The following is an 18,292-nucleotide window of genomic DNA, read 5'->3' as shown; positions in this document are numbered from 1 at the left end:
GGCCTATGAAGCCCGTCAACCCTGTCAGCCCTGATTCAGTGTTTGACCCTCAGAAGTCCCCACGTGGCCCTGGCTCCTCCGTCCCCTTGACTAGTGTCACAGTGACACTTGAGAACTTTAAGCTCCCCTGTGGCTGTGGGCACCACGGTGCGTCTAGGGAAAGGCAGAGAAAGGGGACATGGAGAAGATGGTGTGGGCTCTGCTCCAGGGGGGTGGGGTGGTCCCGGGTGTCACTGCTGGGCAGCAGCATGCCCAGCTCAGGCGAGACCAGGTCAGGACTCAGGGCCACACACACCTGCCTCTCACCTCAGAAACTGAGCCCCTGTGGGCCCCAGGGCGATGACCCTGCTGGCCAGGCCCTCCTCCTCAGCCAGGGGGGGCGGCGTGCTCAGCTTCTGCGGCTTCACCAGGCGGCAGGTGATGCGAGTGGGGGCCGCACACGTCCTCGGTGGGATCACCACCCGCAGGCCGTTGTGGCGACTCCCTCTCATGGAGCCTCCCCTGGCATCGACCATGAAGCTCACCAGAAACCTGGGGGCAGGGGCAGACCCACGTCGGGCTTCTGCACCCCTCCATGGAGGTGGGTGAGCAGGTGGGGGGCCCCCAGTAGCCTGCGTCACTCACCCTGTGTGCACCGGGCTGGCCACGGGGCTGATGTTGTCAGAGGTCTCTGTGGCTGGGCTGCTGGGCACAAGCGAATCCTCATCATACTCTTTGGATGCCTGAGGGTGACAGCAAGTATCCTCCTGTCCCACTGTCCCCTGGGCCAGCCAAATGCAGTGCCAGCCATGGAGCCTTGGGAGAGCCTCACTGCCAGAAACCAAGCACTCCATGGAGAAAGTGCTCCCATGTGCCAGTCCAGACGCAGGAGGCCTGGAGTCCAAGGGGAGCACAGGCTTCTTCCCCTCCATGGTTTCTCCGTGGTTGAGGCCCTGGGGACAGCCCACTTCTGGGACAACCACTGGGACAGTCTCTGGGACAGAGGCTGGCTCGGTGCAGGGCCTGGCCCACCTTGAGGACTCGCAGCCACCCTCCAAGGTGCCGCTTTGCCAGGCTCAGAACATGGCCTCGGCTCTGCTCTCACGCTGGCTTCCCCAGGTCCAGGACACCCTGTTCCTCTCCTTTGCTCATGCAATGCTGCTCGTGTCAGCTCTGAGCACCTCATGGCTCACCCTCCGCACTCCGGACCTGGGCCCCGGGACACGGGTGCATTCCCACGGGTGCTTCCCCCAGGGAATGGGGTTGGGTACAATGAACACCTGCCACCCGGAGCTCCCAACTCCAGTAGAGCTGAGGGGCAGCAGGATGCGGGGGCACTCCTGTCTGTGGCAGCACCCGGGGAGCTTGCCCAAGCTGAGGAAGGACCACATTCGACCATCTCTCAGATGCCGCCCAACACTGCAGCCTTTGAAGCAACCTAGCATGCAGGGCTGACTGGACTGCGGCTTGGCTGGCTTATCCCTGTGGCCACTTTGGGGTCCAAAGCATGGCCTGGAACTTGTAGACAAACATCCCTTGCAGGGAGACCAGCTATGGCTGGACACAGATGGACCAGAGGGCAGCCATGCCCAGCCTCAAGCACTGGGCTACCTTCCTTCCTCCCCAGAAAATTCCCTTGCTCTGGAGAAAAGTGCCAAATGGTACAAAATTAAACTAAGGGGACTTAAATGGTTTAAACCATCCCTGGGGGCAGCTCTCTGGCCTCCCCTTCCTCTCAGTATTCCCTTGAGTAGGAAGACAGGAACGGTTGCCTTTGTGAAAGCAAAGGTCAGAGGATGGGCGGTGCCAGAGCTTCATCGTGGCCGCAGGCTGTGCCAGCCTGCCCCAGGGGCGGTTCCTCTCCAGCCCGTAGACCTGCTGCCCCATGAGTGCTGACGGTGTGCCCAGGGCTGTGGCCATAAACACGGGCTTTGGAGCCAGGACTTCTGGTGTCAGACCTCAGCCCTACTCATCCCTGGACCGTGACAACTGCCCCGCCCGGGTGACTTGAAGGCCCACAGCACTGGACTGCAGGGTGCATATGGAGCGTAGGTCTAAAGGTGCTTTGTGACCCACTGAAAGCTCTTCTGCTGTGGGTTCCTGTGGCACTAAGGTCATCTCCCCAGTCACCGCCCTGGGCACTCACTCTCCACACACAGGACAATGACAGAAATGGCACTTCTCACCTGCTCGGGCTCTTCCGATCTGAACACCACTGTCTCTGGTGTGACGCAGGGGATCCTGGGGATGGCTGGAGACTCCACCCTGTATGCCAAGAGCAAGGGCCATCAAAGGCTGGTCCTGCTCTCCCAGCTGCATTCACCCAGCCCCGCTCTCCCAGCTCTGCACCCTTGGAACGCCCCCCATCCGCCTCAGCGCACACGGGGCTCACACATGCTGTGTAATGCTCCCCCCACACAAGGGCCACCTCTTTTCCTCCTGCCGTCCCCAACACAATGTCAGCTTCAACCTGGCTGAAGCACCTGCTTCTGCCACAGCATCTTCCCACGAGGACGCCAACCCATACTTGTCACCCCTATCTTCAGCTTCGGGCCCCTACTGATGGAACCCTCCCTTAACAGTAGGCCTTCTGCATCGCTGCAGGACCAGTTGGTTTGGGCTCTGACCCAGCAGATGGCTCTGTACAAGCGCCTTCCCGGGCCAGGGTCCGAGCTCCGTATTTCTTTCCCAACAGATGCTCAGCGAGCAGGAAAGGATGAAATACCCTTGAGGTTTCCCTTCCTACATTGCCCATTCCCTGTTTTGCATGAGCCCAGAAAACACCTAAGCTCGGGGCTCCTAAGTGCCGACTGTAGATTCACTAGCACAATAGCCCCGTGTACAAATGCACCCACAGTAGTGTGACTCCCAGCAGTCCCGGGGAGAAATGAGGCAGACCTAACGCACCTCATGGCAGGGGCACATGGTCAGGGCTAGACCTTAGCCTGGCAGTGGTTTCTAATGGAAACCTTACTCAGCGGATTCTGGTGAGACGCTGAGTATGCATGAGAGGGGGAAGGGTGTGGATGTGAGGCTGGAGTGGGGGGAGGAAGAAGGCAGCAGCGGAGAAGAGACACTGCCGGACCCTCCAAGGGAGGCCTCCGTGTGCCCTCGTGGTGCCCAGGGGCAGGGCCCACAGCCAGTGACCAGCATGCGTCTCTCTGCAGGGCCCGGCCTGCCCGTGCCTCTGCCTCACTCTGGTGCCCCAGTCTGAGGGGCAGGGCTGCACCGCAGCCACCCACACCCGACCCCTCCAGGAAGAACCACTTACACTTGGTCCAGTTTGGGCAGAAAATCCAACAGCTCTTTCTCGTCATCGACTTCCCTAGAATCCTGCTTCTCAGCCTTAGCACCAGCGAGTTCTTCCCCTGAAACAGCATGGGCTCGAGTCAGGGACCGCAGTGGTGGTGGAACATGCCCTCTCTCTCTCTTTTTTTATTTTTTGCAGTTTCTGGCCGGGGCTGGATTTGAACCTGCCACCTCCAGCATGTGGGGCCGGCACCCTACTCCTTGGAGCCACAGGTGCCGCCCTGCCCTCTCTCTTTTTACAGAATGCCTTTCCCACTCCACCTCTCAGGACTTGCTCCGAGGAGCGGGGAAGGTCTCTGCTGCCCCCAGGGGTCCAGGAGCAATGTCTGTGCCCAGTACTTCTCCTCCAGCCCTGGGACACGGCACCGGGAAGCCACCTCCCAACATCTCAGTCCGCAGGAGGCTTTGCAGGAGGGCAAAAACACAAGCAGAAAGAGCTTTCTTGGCTTGACAAGATCAACTTCAAAATTGCCCTTTCATGCAGTGACGCCACAGAGGCCCAGCTGCTGCTCCCTTCCACACGTCCACCGTGGAGAATAAACGCGTGGAGCGGAGGCCACTCATCTTCAAGGGCTGCAGGGCTTTCTGTCACCATGGCAGTTGAAGCCTCACTATTTCCACAACCCATATCCCAGATGTTCAGACTACAAGTGAGCGACTGCCCACACCCACACTGGCTCTTTTCTGCTCTCTCCTCTGCAGCCCAGCCCTCGACCTTGAGCTGTCATTGGCTTGTGCCCGGAGCTGACGGGATGGAACAGTAACACCTCATGCAGTTATGATCACGAACACGGTGGCAGGGGTGCAGACACAGAGATGGATGGGGGGGAGGAGGCTGCCCATGGGGCATGCGCCTCGTGGCTGTGAGTGCCCTGCCTCAGCTGAGCTCCTGGCTGCAGACTGCCAGCCATCAGAGGAGCAGGCTGGGAAGCAGAATGGATTAGTGAGAGTGTGGGATGCTCAGGCTGAAATGCACTCTGGTGAGAAAAGACCACAGAGAACAGAAAGCGTTGCCTACCCATTAGAGTAACATGAGCAGTCCCTGGAAAGCAAAGAAGAGCCAAGGTGAAGGAAGGGCTGGATTGGAGTCAGGTGAGGTGGAGGCACACGTGTCACCAGAGGGGCGCCCCGAGCTCTGCACACCTGGCTGAAGACACACTCCAACCCCTGAGCTCCCGTCCTGCCCAGTCCCACAGTCACCAGGTCGCAAGAGTTCCCTTCTCCCTTAGGTGAGGAAATACGGCTTCTCTAGGGCAGGGGACACTCGAAGCATTCTGTAGTGACAGGAGTTGAGACTACAAGGGTTTCACAGTCACGGATGTAATCCCAACCTACTGGTCCACTGCATGGTCAAAAGTGCAGCTTGTTAAGAGGCATTCTTGTAGATTTTAAATAATCCACTTAATAGTTGCTCAATGCACAAAGAAAGTGCCAGGTGGAATTTTACTACAGTTCCTCCCATCCCTGAGAAGAAACGTGCTCTGATACACACGCGTGATCTAGGCAAATACATGTGTGTTTATGAACCTTCAGGGCATTTTAAATTTTAGTATCTGAGATGTCAATCTTCCCTCACCTAAGATTATATTAAAGGAGTATTTTTGGTAATAGACAAGATCTGTGAAAAGCGGGTCTCCCCAGCTGCGCTGCCCATCTGCAGGGCTCAGGGATGGTGAGAGGGGCTCAGCCTGGCAGGTGGCGGGTGGTGGGAAGCCCCCTGAGGGGACATTGGGGCCTCTTCTCCACCAGTCTGAGCGCCACCCAAACCTTACCTTCGTCTTCGGAGACATCCAGGATCTCGTCTACTGTCTCAGGGAAGCTCATCCGATGCTTGTCACTGACTAACTAAAATAAGAAAAAGCAGAGAATTCAACCCAAATTAGAGCCATGTACTTTTTCACCAGTTCAGCTCCTCGGTCACTCCTGTGGAGACAGGAAAGGTGACAGGAAGTTAGATTTCCCACAGGGACACAATGAGACCGCAAGGACACTCAGCTTCCTGACCCCCCCATCTTCCTGCTGTCTGCCCCCACCCTCCAGCCTGACCACAGCCCCAATCCCTCTGGCCACTAGGTGGCAGCAGGACCCTGCTAGGCGAGGAGAAGTACAGGCTGGCCTTTGGGCACCCTGGAGCCCCAGAAGGCGCCCCGTGTCTGAGCTCAGCCCTTGGGCGCCCTCTCTGTCAGGCAGTGGTGTTTGGGGAGGGTGCAGGGGAGCAGCAGACCTACCTCGACGCTGGTCTCATCCGTGACAACCTTGAGCACGTCTGTAACGGAAATGTAGCCCAGACGCTTGGCAATCGCCAGCGGTGTGGTTCCGTTCTGGGAGAAACGGCAGTGAGAGGGTACAATCAGACAGGCTATGAGGCCAGGAGGAAGGCCCCCTCATCCAACATCCACCGATCAAGTTCACCTTCCCACTGCTCAGAAGGGTCTAAGTGGACAGGTGCCACCCGGGAGCCAAGGAGAGCTCCCAGCACCTGTGTGGGCCTGGCCCCGTCTGGGCAGCAGTGCCCACAAAGACAAGGGGTATAGTGACACTTTTAAGTCTGCGGTGTCCAGGTGGGTTGGACGCTGCTGGGTGAGATTTTGTGCGGCTCCCTACTCTCAACCTCACTCTTCAGGTGTCAGTGACTGAGCACTGGGTTAGCAAAAACAATTCACAAACTTCAATGAACTTCAATCAGGTTGTTCAGAAACCTTGGATGACCAGAAATAGGGCAGGGGCCTATTTTCTACTTCGACTATGAGAGAAAGAGCTAAGTGACAACGAGTCACCAAGGCTTTGTCTTCGGCGAAGGTGCCTGGGCTCTGCACAGGTTCAGCCCCACTGCAGTCACAGATGCTGTGACCCCTTACAGTCAAAGGCCCACACCCTTGCAGAGTGGGAAGCAGCCAGGGAGCTGATCTCAGAAACCTCCACGGGGAGGCAGGAGGAAGTTCATGCTCAACAATGACCACGGGTGTCGCCAAGGTGAACTCCAGGGCGCTGAAAGATCAGGACCCCCCAGCACTTCGTTCTACCCAGGGGTGCCACACCCAAAGGGCTTCCATGTACTTTAGAAAGCGTTTCAACAAGAATGCTTTATGAAGCATGGAAGGGAGGGGATGAATGGTGCCTAAAGGGAAAACCTTCAGTTGCCAAGAAAGAGGAATTGGTTCCAGCACTCCATTTAACTTGGTGGTGTCTCACACTCCTCTAGACCCTGAGGGTGTTAACCTCTCTGGGGTACTCACCGAGCTGACCTCGTTTGGGGAAGCACCATTCTTTAGAAGCAGAGTCACGATGTCTGTGTGTCCCTGCTGGGCTGCCTGATGCAAAGGGCTGTACCTCAGCTGCAAGACGAGGAGACATTTGGCAAGATTAGCTGGCTGTTCCAGAAAGACCTGCCTATGTGCTACAGCAGCTGTCTGTCTTCTACATTGCTTTAAAAAGATGCATTTTCCCCTTTCCTCCTTCAGGGTCAAAGCTTAAAGCTGGGTCAGCGCCCCAAGCATGCCCATCGCAGCCCCAACTGCAGCCTGATTGGGCACTTGAGCCCTGTCGGTGTGGCAGACAGGCCTCAGGCGCCCCTGTACCTTGGTCTTGGCATTGACATCTGCCTGGTGCTGCAGCAGAAACTTCACCAGCTTGATGTTTCCGTAATGGCTGGCCACATGGAGGGGCGTGTACCCCATCTGAAAAGCAGGAGATGAGGATGGGTGCCCAGGAGGGCCTCTGGGCAGACCAAGAGCCTTCCCGAGCTGAGCTTTTATGGGAATCTTTATAGAAGCAACTGAAAGAGATCACAGGCAGCGAGGCCCTTGGAAAGGCTGAGAGCCACCAGTCAGATACTACTACCCCTGGGGGAAGGGACAGGGTTCAGCTTCAGACAGGTGAGGGCTGAGACGCCTGGGGTGACCCAGGGAGATGTCAATGGGAAACTGATCCCAAGCCCCACAATGAGGCCAAGCTGGGGAAGTCAGCAGCCGTGAAGACGATCATGATTACTGAGGATTAAGTGGACAAGTGGGGCCCAAGGACTGAGGCAGGACTCCGAGACAACGGCAGAGGGGAGAGGAGGCAGACCCAGGGAGAATCATGTAACAGGATCTGAGAGGGGCAATCTCAGGAACAGGGGAACAGCTGTCAGCCCCTCTGCTGAGAAGGGCTAAGAGGTGGAGTTGTGCCTCATTCACCCCAAAGAGAACAGACTGACTTCTACTCAAAGGTGAAATCCCATTGTAAAGCCCCCCACATGCTGTCTGGGTTACTCAGTTGCCGTGTAATGGAATTTACAGGAACTGGTCATGGCTTGAAATGGGTGGATTTAGATTCCTAGAACACCCCTAGTGAGTCCGACAAGCTCCAGATTCCACAGACTATCAGAGCACAAACCCTACAGGCTGGACCTACATGTAATGGGTGGTTCTGGGGTCCTAAAGGCAGAACTCAAAAAACTAACCTGGGCCTGCAAGAGAAGCCTCAAAGACCCAGAACATTCTTGGGTTCGAGGCAGGCACCTTTCTCAGTGTAACACTCCAGGGGCAGGCCTGGGATAGTGTCACTGTGTCCTTTCTTTTAATATAGTTGCCTTATGTGGAAAAGGAGGCAAATGCCACTGCTTCTGTGACGCCCCTTCTCCCCTCCAACTGGAAACTGCCTCTCCTCTCCAGGGGCTCCAGGCCTCTCTTTGTACCAATGTCCCCACGTCTGGCTATCACTGCCACCCCAGACAGCAAGTCTTCCAAGTGGGTGCCTTGCCCGATCCTTGGAATAACACCAGCAAGTCCTTCTACTCACACCGCCCCCGTACACAGAAGTGCAAAGAGAGGTGGGCTGAATTCAACCAAACACTGCAAGAAAAGGGGCTGGACTTCGGAGCGGATCCAGGGAAGGCTGACGCATGATGTGCTCACTGCTGATAAGACAAGTCTTAGAGCCACAACTAAACATTCCTCACAGTTTCTCACCACAGAGTCTCAAAGGTCTAGAAAACTTTTTAAAATTCCCAACTGCAAAGTGAGATAATCAGGACTGGTATCTTCAAACTCCACGACCAGCCCTAGGAGGTGGCCGAGAGGAACATCCACTGGGTCCCTGGGGTTTCAAAGCCCTGAGGAAGAGCCGGTTCTGAAGTGGGAGGGGGGCCTGCCGGGACGCATGCAGGGGCCCACACGGCCCAGAGCAGGGGACGCCTGCCTTACCCGGGTGGTGGCATCCACCTTCACTCCGTGTTTGACCAGCAGATCTGCCACAGGGACATGGCCTTCTTGTGCTACCAGATGGAGGGGAGTGAGTCCACTCTGCAAAGAAAGAGATTCTCATTACCTTCTCGCACACAGAGGAATTCAGGCCACAGTGTCAGGGCGGTGAGGTTTGAGAGCTGAGCCTGGCTCTACTGCCACTAACAGCTATGTGACCCTGGGCAAAGCTCTTCTTGTTCTGGGCCTCAGTATCTTTTACCTAAAAAATAAGGCAGTTCAACTAGATCTGGGGTAGGCAACTTTTTCTGTTAGGGGCCCTATCATCAATATTTTAGACTGTGTCTCTATAAGTAACTACCCAACTCTGCCAACAAGTGGTAACAACGTGGTGATGGCCAACATGTACGGGAATGGGCATGGGCTGTATTCCAATAAAACTTTATTCACATAAACAAGCGGTGGGCCAGATTTGGCTTGTGGGCCATACTTTGTTTATCTCTGATGTGGTGAACTACACAGTACCTTCCCAATGGAGGTTTTTCCTTCTGGGAATGCCCTATTTCTACGGTAACTTTCAGAGCCATGGTTTCCTAATCTACATAATAGAGAATATCACGGATCTATCTCAAGGTCAAGGTGAGGATCACTTGAGAAAACTCAGGTGAAAGTGCTTTGAAAAGGACACAGTGCCATTTACACACAGCATATTATTATCACATCACAGCCACTGTAGCAGCACGGGAGGGTAAAGGGTCCTATGTGGGGTGAACACACCAGAAAAATCCTTCCTCCTCCATCAGGACAGCAGAGCCCCAACTTCTCTGTGGTCATAGGCGGTGTCCCCTCGATGGGGACTTTACATACCCTCCCCTGCCTTTTGCATATCCCCCGAGCTGACCAGAGGCTCTGAGCAGAGGCTACCATTTGTGTCTTTGAAAAGACCTAAGGCCACTCCCACATGCCCCATGGGACAGGGCTGGCTCCAGGGATAACAACCCACAATTGAGGGATCCCTGTGTCAGTCGCAAGCCCTTCGAGTGGGTGCCTTGCCCAAATCCTTGGAATAACACCAGTGATCTGCCTGGTGAAGCTGTGTGTGGAGTGGACAGTAGGTTTACAGAACAGAGTCACCACCATCGTTACTGCCTCGCTGCTTTAAAACAGTAAAGAAACCCAGAATGTCATGAAATGTAAGGGCCCCACTGTACAGCTCTAACAGTTTTTAAGAAATCTTACATGCCCCTTAAAACGCTTGCCCTTCTGAATGTGTGAAGGAATTTATCATTTAAAGAAGTGAGTTCTTCACACTGTGTGGGTCCCGTTACACGGGTCCAGAAGAGGCAAATTCATAGAGACAGAAAGTAGATTTGCAGTTTCCAGTGACTGAGAAGGTGTGGGGGGATGTAAGATGTGGCTGCTAAGGGGCATAGGGTTTCCTTCTGGGGTGATGAAAAAATGTTCTAAAGTTAGACAGTGGTGAGGGCTGCCCCATTCCGTAAATACACAACAAACCACTGAATGGTACAGTTTCAAAAGGCTAATTTTATGTGAACTATATTTCTACAAAATAGTTATTAAAAAAGATTCTTAGCATTTGTTGTTTTTTTTTTTTTTTTTTTTTCAGTTTTTGGCCAGGGCTGGGTTTGAACCCGCCACCTCCGGCATATGGGGTGAGTGCCCTACTCCTTTGAGCCACAGGCGCCGCCCAATTCTTGGTATTTCTTGGGTCATGTATTCCTTTGAGAAACTAAGAAACATTATGATCACCTCACCCAGAACAATGCTCACGTGCCTTCCTCGCAAACGTCATGGGGCAGTTTGGGAAGACTGTCTACGCCTACACCCACTGGCCTGGACTAAGGACTCCTAATGTACAGCTCAGTATTTTTAAAAAATCTTCCCTCACAGAGAATGAATATTTAGTACCAATTACCTAATACACTCCTGTGCATAGACCCTGTCTGTCCTGGGAAAGAATGTTTTGGATTTTACGTGAACTTTCCGCAGATCCTGAGTCAACGCATTCAAGAAGACAGCACAGGGCTATAGGACCCATAGAGACTGTGACGCCAGATAGGCTCAGAGGCCTGGAACCTTTCTGACTCCATCTACTCATTTAGAAAACCAAGGTCAAAGGTATCCAGGGATGCTGTAAGAGCCACCCCCCGCCCCGCCAGGCAGTAGGTGCTCTGTGTGCAGACACTATCCGTATAAGGCAACAGTGACAGTTACTGAGACCCCAGGACAGACCCCAAGGCTACGCCATGCCCACCTTGTTCCCCAGGTTGCCATTGGCTTGTTTCGAGAGGAGCAAAGCAACCATCTCCGCGTGACCCTCCTGTGCAGCCAGGTGCAGGGGTGACACGCCCTGCACCGACTCAGCATTCGCTGAAGCCCCGTACTGCAACAGACCACGGGCCACCTCCATCTGGTTCTGCTTGGCAGCGATGTGCAAAGGGGTGTAGCCATTCTGCAAGGGAAGAAGCCACCCGGGCCTGGTTATAGGAATGCTGAGTTGACAGTATCTGTGTAGGAGGGAGGCCTGGTTCTAGGCCAGCTGGACACCCACAGGCCAGGGCTGGGATCATCCCGAGAGCAATTGAAACAAACAAACAACAAACAAACAAAATCCATGTGGTTTGAAGACAGCTCCCACACTCCCTTAGCCAGCAAGTGTCTGTCTCTTTTTTCCACCACCTCCTTCCCATTATCACACTCAAATCACAGGGCAGGTAGAACTCTGTCCCTGGGGGGAGCTGGGATAAATCAGGCCACCTGCAGAAGAGCTGGAAGGCTGGGTAGATCAGTAAAGGTCGCATTTCCCCCTTCCCACGCTAAGAACTGAAAACCCCAACATTTCATAAGGAAAACAAACAGCAGTCCTTTCTCTTTCCCTGTGCGACTGGACTAACACTGCCCTCAGAGCCTGCCAGCATCAGCAAGGTGGCATCTGGGCACATGCACCAGGGAAGGGACTTGAGGACGTGGGAGCCAGTCTCATTCCACTCCTAACTTTACAAGACCTGGAGCAAGACATCCAACATCCTCGACCTCCTTTTGTCTTTTTTAAGTGGATAGGAACCTCTACCTTGTTTATTTCTCAAAGTCGTTGGGTGGATCGGATATGCTAATATGAATGAAGGTGCTTTCCCCAAACTAGGACATGAGAGCAACACGCCTGTGTAGTGTGGATCTGTAGTACACTGGTTCGAAAGAGCGTGGCCCCAAGGTAGATCAAGCTTTAACACTGTGCGCCGTTTACTCGGCTGACTTTATATGATAATTTTTTTTGACAGCTGGACTTTCTCAATGAAGGAAGCAGAGCATGGATTTGCTTCCTGGAGCAAGCCCCTGTCCTGCTGCAGACAGGTGGGCTGGTGGGGTCCCCACTCTTAGAACCCATGTTCACCTATATCGTACTGTTGGAGCTTCCCTACAACCACACACGGTGGATCAGGCAGACATTTTACCACAACCCTGCTTTGTGCGTAAAGAAGCCGGTTCTCGGGGAGGTGAAGTGCCTTATCCTCTGTCCTGTAGCAAATGGAACCACAGGTCACCCAACTCTGACCTCTGTCTCCACACCCCAGGCAATCACAGCTGGAACAGTGCTTCTCAAACTCTGATGTGTACCCCGCACACCTGGGACCTTGTTAAAATGCAGATTCTGATTCAGAAGATCTGGGCAGGGCCCAAGACTCTGCCTGCCTAACAAGCTCCCAGGCGGCCGAGGCTGTGGGTACAGGAACCACACTTTGAGTAGCAAGGCCCTGGGGCACTCGGGCATGAGGGTGGTGTAGGCCACAGGACTTCCTCAGCAGGACGCACGGCTGTCTGGACATGCACCTGCCCAGTGGGCAGCACGTGTGGTCTGTCTCAAGGCATACAAGTGACTCTCTTTGGCCAACATCCCATCAGCCATCCCCAAGGACCAAGTCCTTCCCTGCCAGCTGTTGTCTTACGGTGGAAACCCAACAGTTCTGCTTTGACCAGGATCAGCAGCCAGGAAAGGAAAAGGCTGTGATGCCAGACTGTCAAGTGGCAGTTATGAGTGAAATGAAAAGTTGTGATTTACCCGAAGAATTAAATTAAATCAAAAAAGCATCTCTTTGAGGAATTGTATAATTCTTTCTAGTATTCCTCCCTTTTAAATTTGATTATAAGAGAACATTAAATTGTTCTTTGTAAGGTATATTCATGTAACAAGATCAACATTTTGATTATAATGAAATTAATGAAACAAAATGATTTCTGTATCTTATCACAGAGAGCAAAGAAAGGAGATGTGATTGCAGAGACGGAGCCTGAGGTCTGCAGCCATCTCCAGTGAGCCCCTCACCTATAAGGTGAGTGGTCCTGCAGTGTCTGGGCCCCAGTGCTGCTGTCAGGATGAACTGAGGGGAAGCCCTGAGAGCCCTCCCTGTTGGCAGTGGGCTAGGTGGGCGTTCCCTACCCAAAAGCATGATTACCCGGACTTCTTTCAATGGACAAAAGGCAGTCACTTGAGCAATGGGCAGCTGATGCGTGGATGGTAATCAGGATTCCCAGGCCACTCTGCCTCACTCCCAGGCAGCTGTGAGGCTCCACACTGGCTAGAGCGGCACTCTGTCCTGGCAAAGGGTACCTGCCCTGAGCTGGCACAGGGTTAAAACCAAGATGCAGTAGCCACTGCATGGACTCAGAACACGGACTGTCCCTCGGAGGTCCCCGCCAAACTGGGATTTAAAAACAAACTTGAAAAAATGACCATCTTCAGGTGACAAGGACAAGAGGTTGGTGGGTCAGGGAAGGTCAGGGAGGGATGTGTGCCCTTAAAAAGCTCCTCTTAGAGAGGAAATGAGCTCATCCAAAGCAAAGCAGGCACAAGGGAGCTGGCCTAAATGTTAAAACAACATTAGCATCAAAATTAGAAAGGGGAGGGTTTGGTTTGGGTGCGGAGAGATTTGCATGTGAAATTTTACAAAATTGCCAGACTACTTTGGAAACTATTTTTTGCCATGGAAACAAAGCCCATCTGTACAGAGTTTGTGCTTGGATTTAGCTCTCTTTAAATATCATGAACCTGGCTCCTGTTCCTTTTATATAAGGAGGAGAGTGCGGAGGAGGCTGGGGAGAGTCCAGCTATTTATTTTTAGAGACAGGAGTAAGCTGGCACCTTGGCAGAGCCGTGTGCTCCCTGTACAGTGACGTGGGGCTTGGCAGTGCTGTACATGGCAGGAAAGCGTGGCTGTGAGGCAGAGGTAATTGTCCCTGCCCGGGCTACGGCTGCCCAGAAGACAGCAGGTGTCAGCTGGAATCACGAGGACCCACCTGGGCTCCATTCTCAGCATCTCTTGGCCACCAGCCATGACCGTGACATAAATGATCCCCTAAGTGCTTTTCCCAGCCTGGCTTCCCTACACCACCAAGTGAAGGGGCAGGGACTATGCCAGCATCTTCCGTATCTCCAGCCTGGCTGCCCCTCCTCCCATCCCCTCCCCTGCCCCACGGCATCCCCACCCACCCACCCCCGCCCAGACTCAAACCCCACATAGCCCTTGACTTCCCACAGGGGCAGCCTGTTCCCAGAAATGGTCCTTTAGCACCAACCCCCCAGCAGTGGTCTCTCCCCCCCACCCAGCCACCGCCTATTCCGCTCCCGTCACTCTGGGTCCCTTAGATGGTCACAGCACCTGCTGCTCTGAGTAGCTCATTTCAGAGGCTGGTGTGAGGCTGGCTCCTAGATTTCTGTCCAATGTGCAGTGCATATAGGCATGCCTTGTGACAAGAAAAGCCACCATCTAAAAGTCTCAATCTCACAGAGATCACCCAATTTGGGGTGATCATTCCCATTCAAAAGGGGTTTCTTGCTTCCAGAGCCCACAAGCTCACCCACAGCCCTGAGTATTCTCAGAGTGTGGTGCCTCCACATCAGAGTCACCTGGAGAGCAGATTCAAGACGGGCTTCCGGGAACAAGGCTGACTGCTCCCCAGAGGGCCTACTCACACTGACCTCCACTGGCCAGTGTACAACCTGCAGCCAACCCACAGTTGCTTGGGGACCACACTTGTAAAACAAATTCCACCTCTGTGTCACCCATACCCCGCCCATCTCCTGGGGCCCAACGGCAGGCTTACACTGCAGGTGACACTCGTGAAAGTGAGATGAGAGGTCAGAGGTAAAAATAACAACAAAACATAAACCCCCTTGGCCTGCCTTGGAAACACCCCTCCCCAAAGGACTGGCAGAGCCCACTCCCCACTGGGGCCTGGGGGGAGCTCTTGGGAGGGCCTTACCCAGGCGGGGCTGTGTGGGGAGCTGCCCCGGGGCAGCAGAAGCTTGACCACATCCAGGTTGTTGTGGTGAACAGCCACGTGCAGGGGGGTCAGGCCGTTCTGCAGGGGCAGAGCAGATAAGAGAGAGCAGCCTTCAGTCCTCTGTACCTTCTTTAGACATAGGGCCCATTTTTGCATCCAAAGGGCTTATTTATTTTTATTCATTTATTTTTGAGACAGAGTATCACTTTGTCACCCAGGCTAGAGTGCAGAGGCCTCAGCCTAGCTCACTGCACCCTCCGATGCCTGGGTTCAAGTGATCCTCCTGCCTCAGCCTCCCAAGTAGCCAGGACTACAGACTCATCCCACTACACCCAGCTTTATTGAAAAATAATTTGTTTTTAGAGGTGGGGGTCTTGCTATGTTGCCCAGGCTGGTCTCAAAGTCTTAGGCTCAAGACTTCAGCCTCCCAAAGTGCTGGGCTTATAGGCCTGAGCCACTGGGCCTGGCTCAAAGCATTTATTTAACACAGTTAAAATCTGGCCACAAATCCTTCCAAAATGGATTCCAGTTGAGGTCACTATAGGACATTAGTGGAAGAACCAGGGTCATATCTTCATCCCTGTGGGGGCCACAGGGCAGGGGCCAGTAAGAACAGCACACTTGCTCAGAAAAGGCCACTGGGTCTTTTGAAAAGGCCGAGGCCCATGACAGAGGCTCATTTCTCCAAAGGCCATTGTCCTTGGTGGCCGCCATTGGTCCTTCATCCTCTCCCACTCACCTTCCCGGCAGCGTTGGGATGGGCGTCCCGCTCTAGCAGCAGCTCTGCCACCCGCACCTTCCCGTACTTGGCTGCCACGTGGAGGGGGGTAAATCCTTTCTAAGGAGAAACACAGGCTGTTAGGACCGTGGGTGCCAAGCTGTCCTCTCCAGAGACCAGGCCCAGGGCACAGGAGGTCTCCACCTTTGCTGGATGGAGGGGGCGGTAAAGCTGAGTGCAAAGCAACTGTAGCCCCTAGTGAGGCCAAAGATCTCAGAGTGCTCAGCCGCCTCTGCCCTCCTCGCTGCACTCAACACCGGCTAGTTGAAGACAGGGGCTGAGTCTTAATCCTTCTGGTAGCACCAGAACCTGTCTGTGGCTTGTGTTTAACCAATAATTGTTCCATGATAAATGGATGACAGGTGGATAGGAGACTATGGTTCACGGCCCTTTCTGGGGAAGGACAGAGACAGGTCAGGTTTGAAGACGGCTGCTAGCCCTCTGAGTCCTGACCTTGCCAGCCACGTGCACCAGCACCGGGACAGCAGAGAGGACCCGGCAGGATCCCCCTTGGAGCCCCAGGCCCAGCACTGACTGATGTGCCACTTCTTCAGACAGGGAGAAGGGAGGCTGTACCTTGGTCATGCAGGCTTGGGATGCTTCCTTTTCCAGAAGAGCCAGGGCTGTTTCCACATGGCCCTCCCTGGCTGTGATGTGCAGGGGCGTGTGCCCGGCAGTGGTGGCCAGGTTGGGGTTGGCGTTGTTTTCCAGAAGGAGCTTCACCATGTTTGTGTGGCCGATGCGAGCTGCACAGTGAAGTGGGGTCTGGTCATCCTGGACCCCGAAGGGAAAACAAAGAATGGGAAACGTTGGTGTTACCAAATCCAACTCTCCATTTTACAGAGAAGAAAGGTGAGGCCCAGAGAGGTTAAGTGACTTTCTCAAGGTCACACAGCTAAGAAGATGAAGAGCTGGGATTTGAACCAAGAGTTCTCTGAGTTACAGAACCCAATGTGCTCTCTCCTATTGCATCCTTGCAGCAATCTTTCAAGTTGGTTGTTATTTCTACTCAACTGCCCAAAGGCTCAGTCTTCCTTCCCCTCTATAAAATGGGACTAGTAACATCTGCCTCCCCAGGGGTAGGTTAGGAACCATCAGATAATGTGCACAGTCCTACAGAGTCTGGAGCACAAAGGCACTTAATACACTGTGGCTAATGTCCTTCAAGGACTTTCTGAGTGGACATGCCTGTTTTTCTTTTCACTTTGATTTTCCTTACGCCAGGGGTATGTCTAAACTGCCAGGAAAGGCTCTTGTTTCTGGCTGGTGTGGTGGGTTCTGTGGGCGAAGTCTCTGTGTCATGGTGCCCTGCCACAGGTACCCGTCCCATGGCCCACACACAAATCACAGTCCTACCTCCAAGGGAGTCTCTGCGACTGGTGGTCAGGAAGACCTGGTGCTGGCTGGTCAACTGGCCAGCTCTGCAGCCATTCTTACCCTCCACTCACCCAATCCCTCAAAATGTATTTGCAATAAGGGTGGGTCCTCCGATTTTAGATCTGGTTTTTACTAGGAACACCTTTTTCAAAAAGCTGCCTCTTTTTTTACACCACAAATGTTAGTAGCCTGATACACATTCCAGCCAGCCATATTCCTTCCACATTCCTTTTGTTATTTTAAAGAAATGCAGCTCTGATCCCCAAATATTTCTGGTTTTCTCAAACCTCCCTCAGCCCCCACCCCACAACACAGAATCTGAGGTTCAGTGCCCCCTCTGCAGGAGTGACAAGCAATCCTTAGGCCAGTGCAGCCAGGCCTCAAATTGTGACGGCTCCTCCCCACTGGTACTTGAGCTGCCTACACCCAGGGCCCTTCCCTTCTCACCTTGGCCTTGGCGTTGACTTTGGCTTTATTCTGGAGTAAATATTTGGCCACCTCCGTGTGCCCTGCTCTGGCTGCCATGTGTAGTGGGGTCTCCACTTTCTGTAAAATAAAACAATTATGCATCTGTTAATACACACTGGCTTTGCAAAACATCACACACGGGGAACTCCAGAGTGCCAACCTGGAGCAGCTTGGTGGGATTTTGTCCAAGAGGTGGAGCTGTCCTAGCAGCAGCAGTGGAGCCTGCTGTGTGTGCAGTATGTTGTGTGCATTCTAGGTATACTTAAAATTAGATCTCAGAGCTAATGAATATTCAAAAATGTAAACGTATTCCCAGCCAACACTTACAGACTAGACATTCCAAAGTTATTGTAAACCCCCAAGATTTACAGATGTGAGACACACTTCAACGGGAAAGCGTCAGCAAACAGGGGTGTTCCCCCCCACCCCCCACAGCCTGCAGCCTGCTCTCTTCTGAGAAGTCCACCTCTGATGGCAGAAGCCTGGCAGCGCTGGCGAGAGCTCCCCCAGCTCTTGGCCTGGAGCAGCAGCCCTGCCCGCCCTCCCAGAGAGCTTACCACGTTGGAGACGTTGGGCGACGCCCCCCGCTGCAGCAGGGTCTTCACGATGGGCAGGTGCCCCATGAAGGCGGCCACGTGCAGCGGCGTCAGGCCGGACTGGAACAGAGGGGGCGGGGCGCAGAGTGAGAGCCCCGCCTCCCTAGGAAGAGGGAGCCCACCGTAGCTAGCGCTTTCATGAATGGTTTTCCAGGAAAAGGGAGTTAAATGAAGTAGGTTTGCTTCCAGGAAAATGGCTAGAGAAAAAACAAATCCCCGCAGGATAAGTTCTGCCCACTTTTACAACGTGCGGAACTCGCTTCTGGTCTTGGACAGCTCCCAGAGCCTGGACACATGTTCGC

General features: G+C 53.8%; 1 protein-coding gene across 8 annotated transcripts in view; it reads right to left on the bottom strand.

The window, feature by feature from the left end:
* The window catches only part of ANK1 (ankyrin 1), a 199,252-nt gene that overhangs the window by 41,180 nt on the left and 139,780 nt on the right, over window positions 1-18,292 (bottom strand). For 7 of the 8 annotated variants that reach the window (XM_053578494.1, XM_053578493.1, XM_053578495.1 and 4 more), the window contains exons 12-27: window positions 17,952-18,050; window positions 17,374-17,472; window positions 16,126-16,323; window positions 15,511-15,609; window positions 14,751-14,849; window positions 10,747-10,944; window positions 8,475-8,573; window positions 6,867-6,965; window positions 6,525-6,623; window positions 5,517-5,609; window positions 5,061-5,133; window positions 4,307-4,330; window positions 3,251-3,347; window positions 2,166-2,244; window positions 625-722; window positions 307-531 (exon numbers count right to left, since the gene is read on the bottom strand). In XM_053578494.1, coding sequence (XP_053434469.1) covers window positions 307-531; window positions 625-722; window positions 2,166-2,244; window positions 3,251-3,347; window positions 4,307-4,330; window positions 5,061-5,133; window positions 5,517-5,609; window positions 6,525-6,623; window positions 6,867-6,965; window positions 8,475-8,573; window positions 10,747-10,944; window positions 14,751-14,849; window positions 15,511-15,609; window positions 16,126-16,323; window positions 17,374-17,472; window positions 17,952-18,050 — 1,778 coding nt within the window. The remainder of the gene's footprint in view (window positions 1-306; window positions 532-624; window positions 723-2,165; window positions 2,245-3,250; window positions 3,348-4,306; window positions 4,331-5,060; window positions 5,134-5,516; window positions 5,610-6,524; window positions 6,624-6,866; window positions 6,966-8,474; window positions 8,574-10,746; window positions 10,945-14,750; window positions 14,850-15,510; window positions 15,610-16,125; window positions 16,324-17,373; window positions 17,473-17,951; window positions 18,051-18,292) is intronic. The other variant, XM_053578497.1, reaches the window with a different exon arrangement.

Source organism: Nycticebus coucang, chromosome 24 (assembly GCF_027406575.1).
Source record: "Nycticebus coucang isolate mNycCou1 chromosome 24, mNycCou1.pri, whole genome shotgun sequence".
NCBI lineage: Eukaryota > Metazoa > Chordata > Mammalia > Primates > Lorisidae > Nycticebus > Nycticebus coucang.
This window is presented reverse-complemented; position numbering and strand designations above follow the sequence as displayed.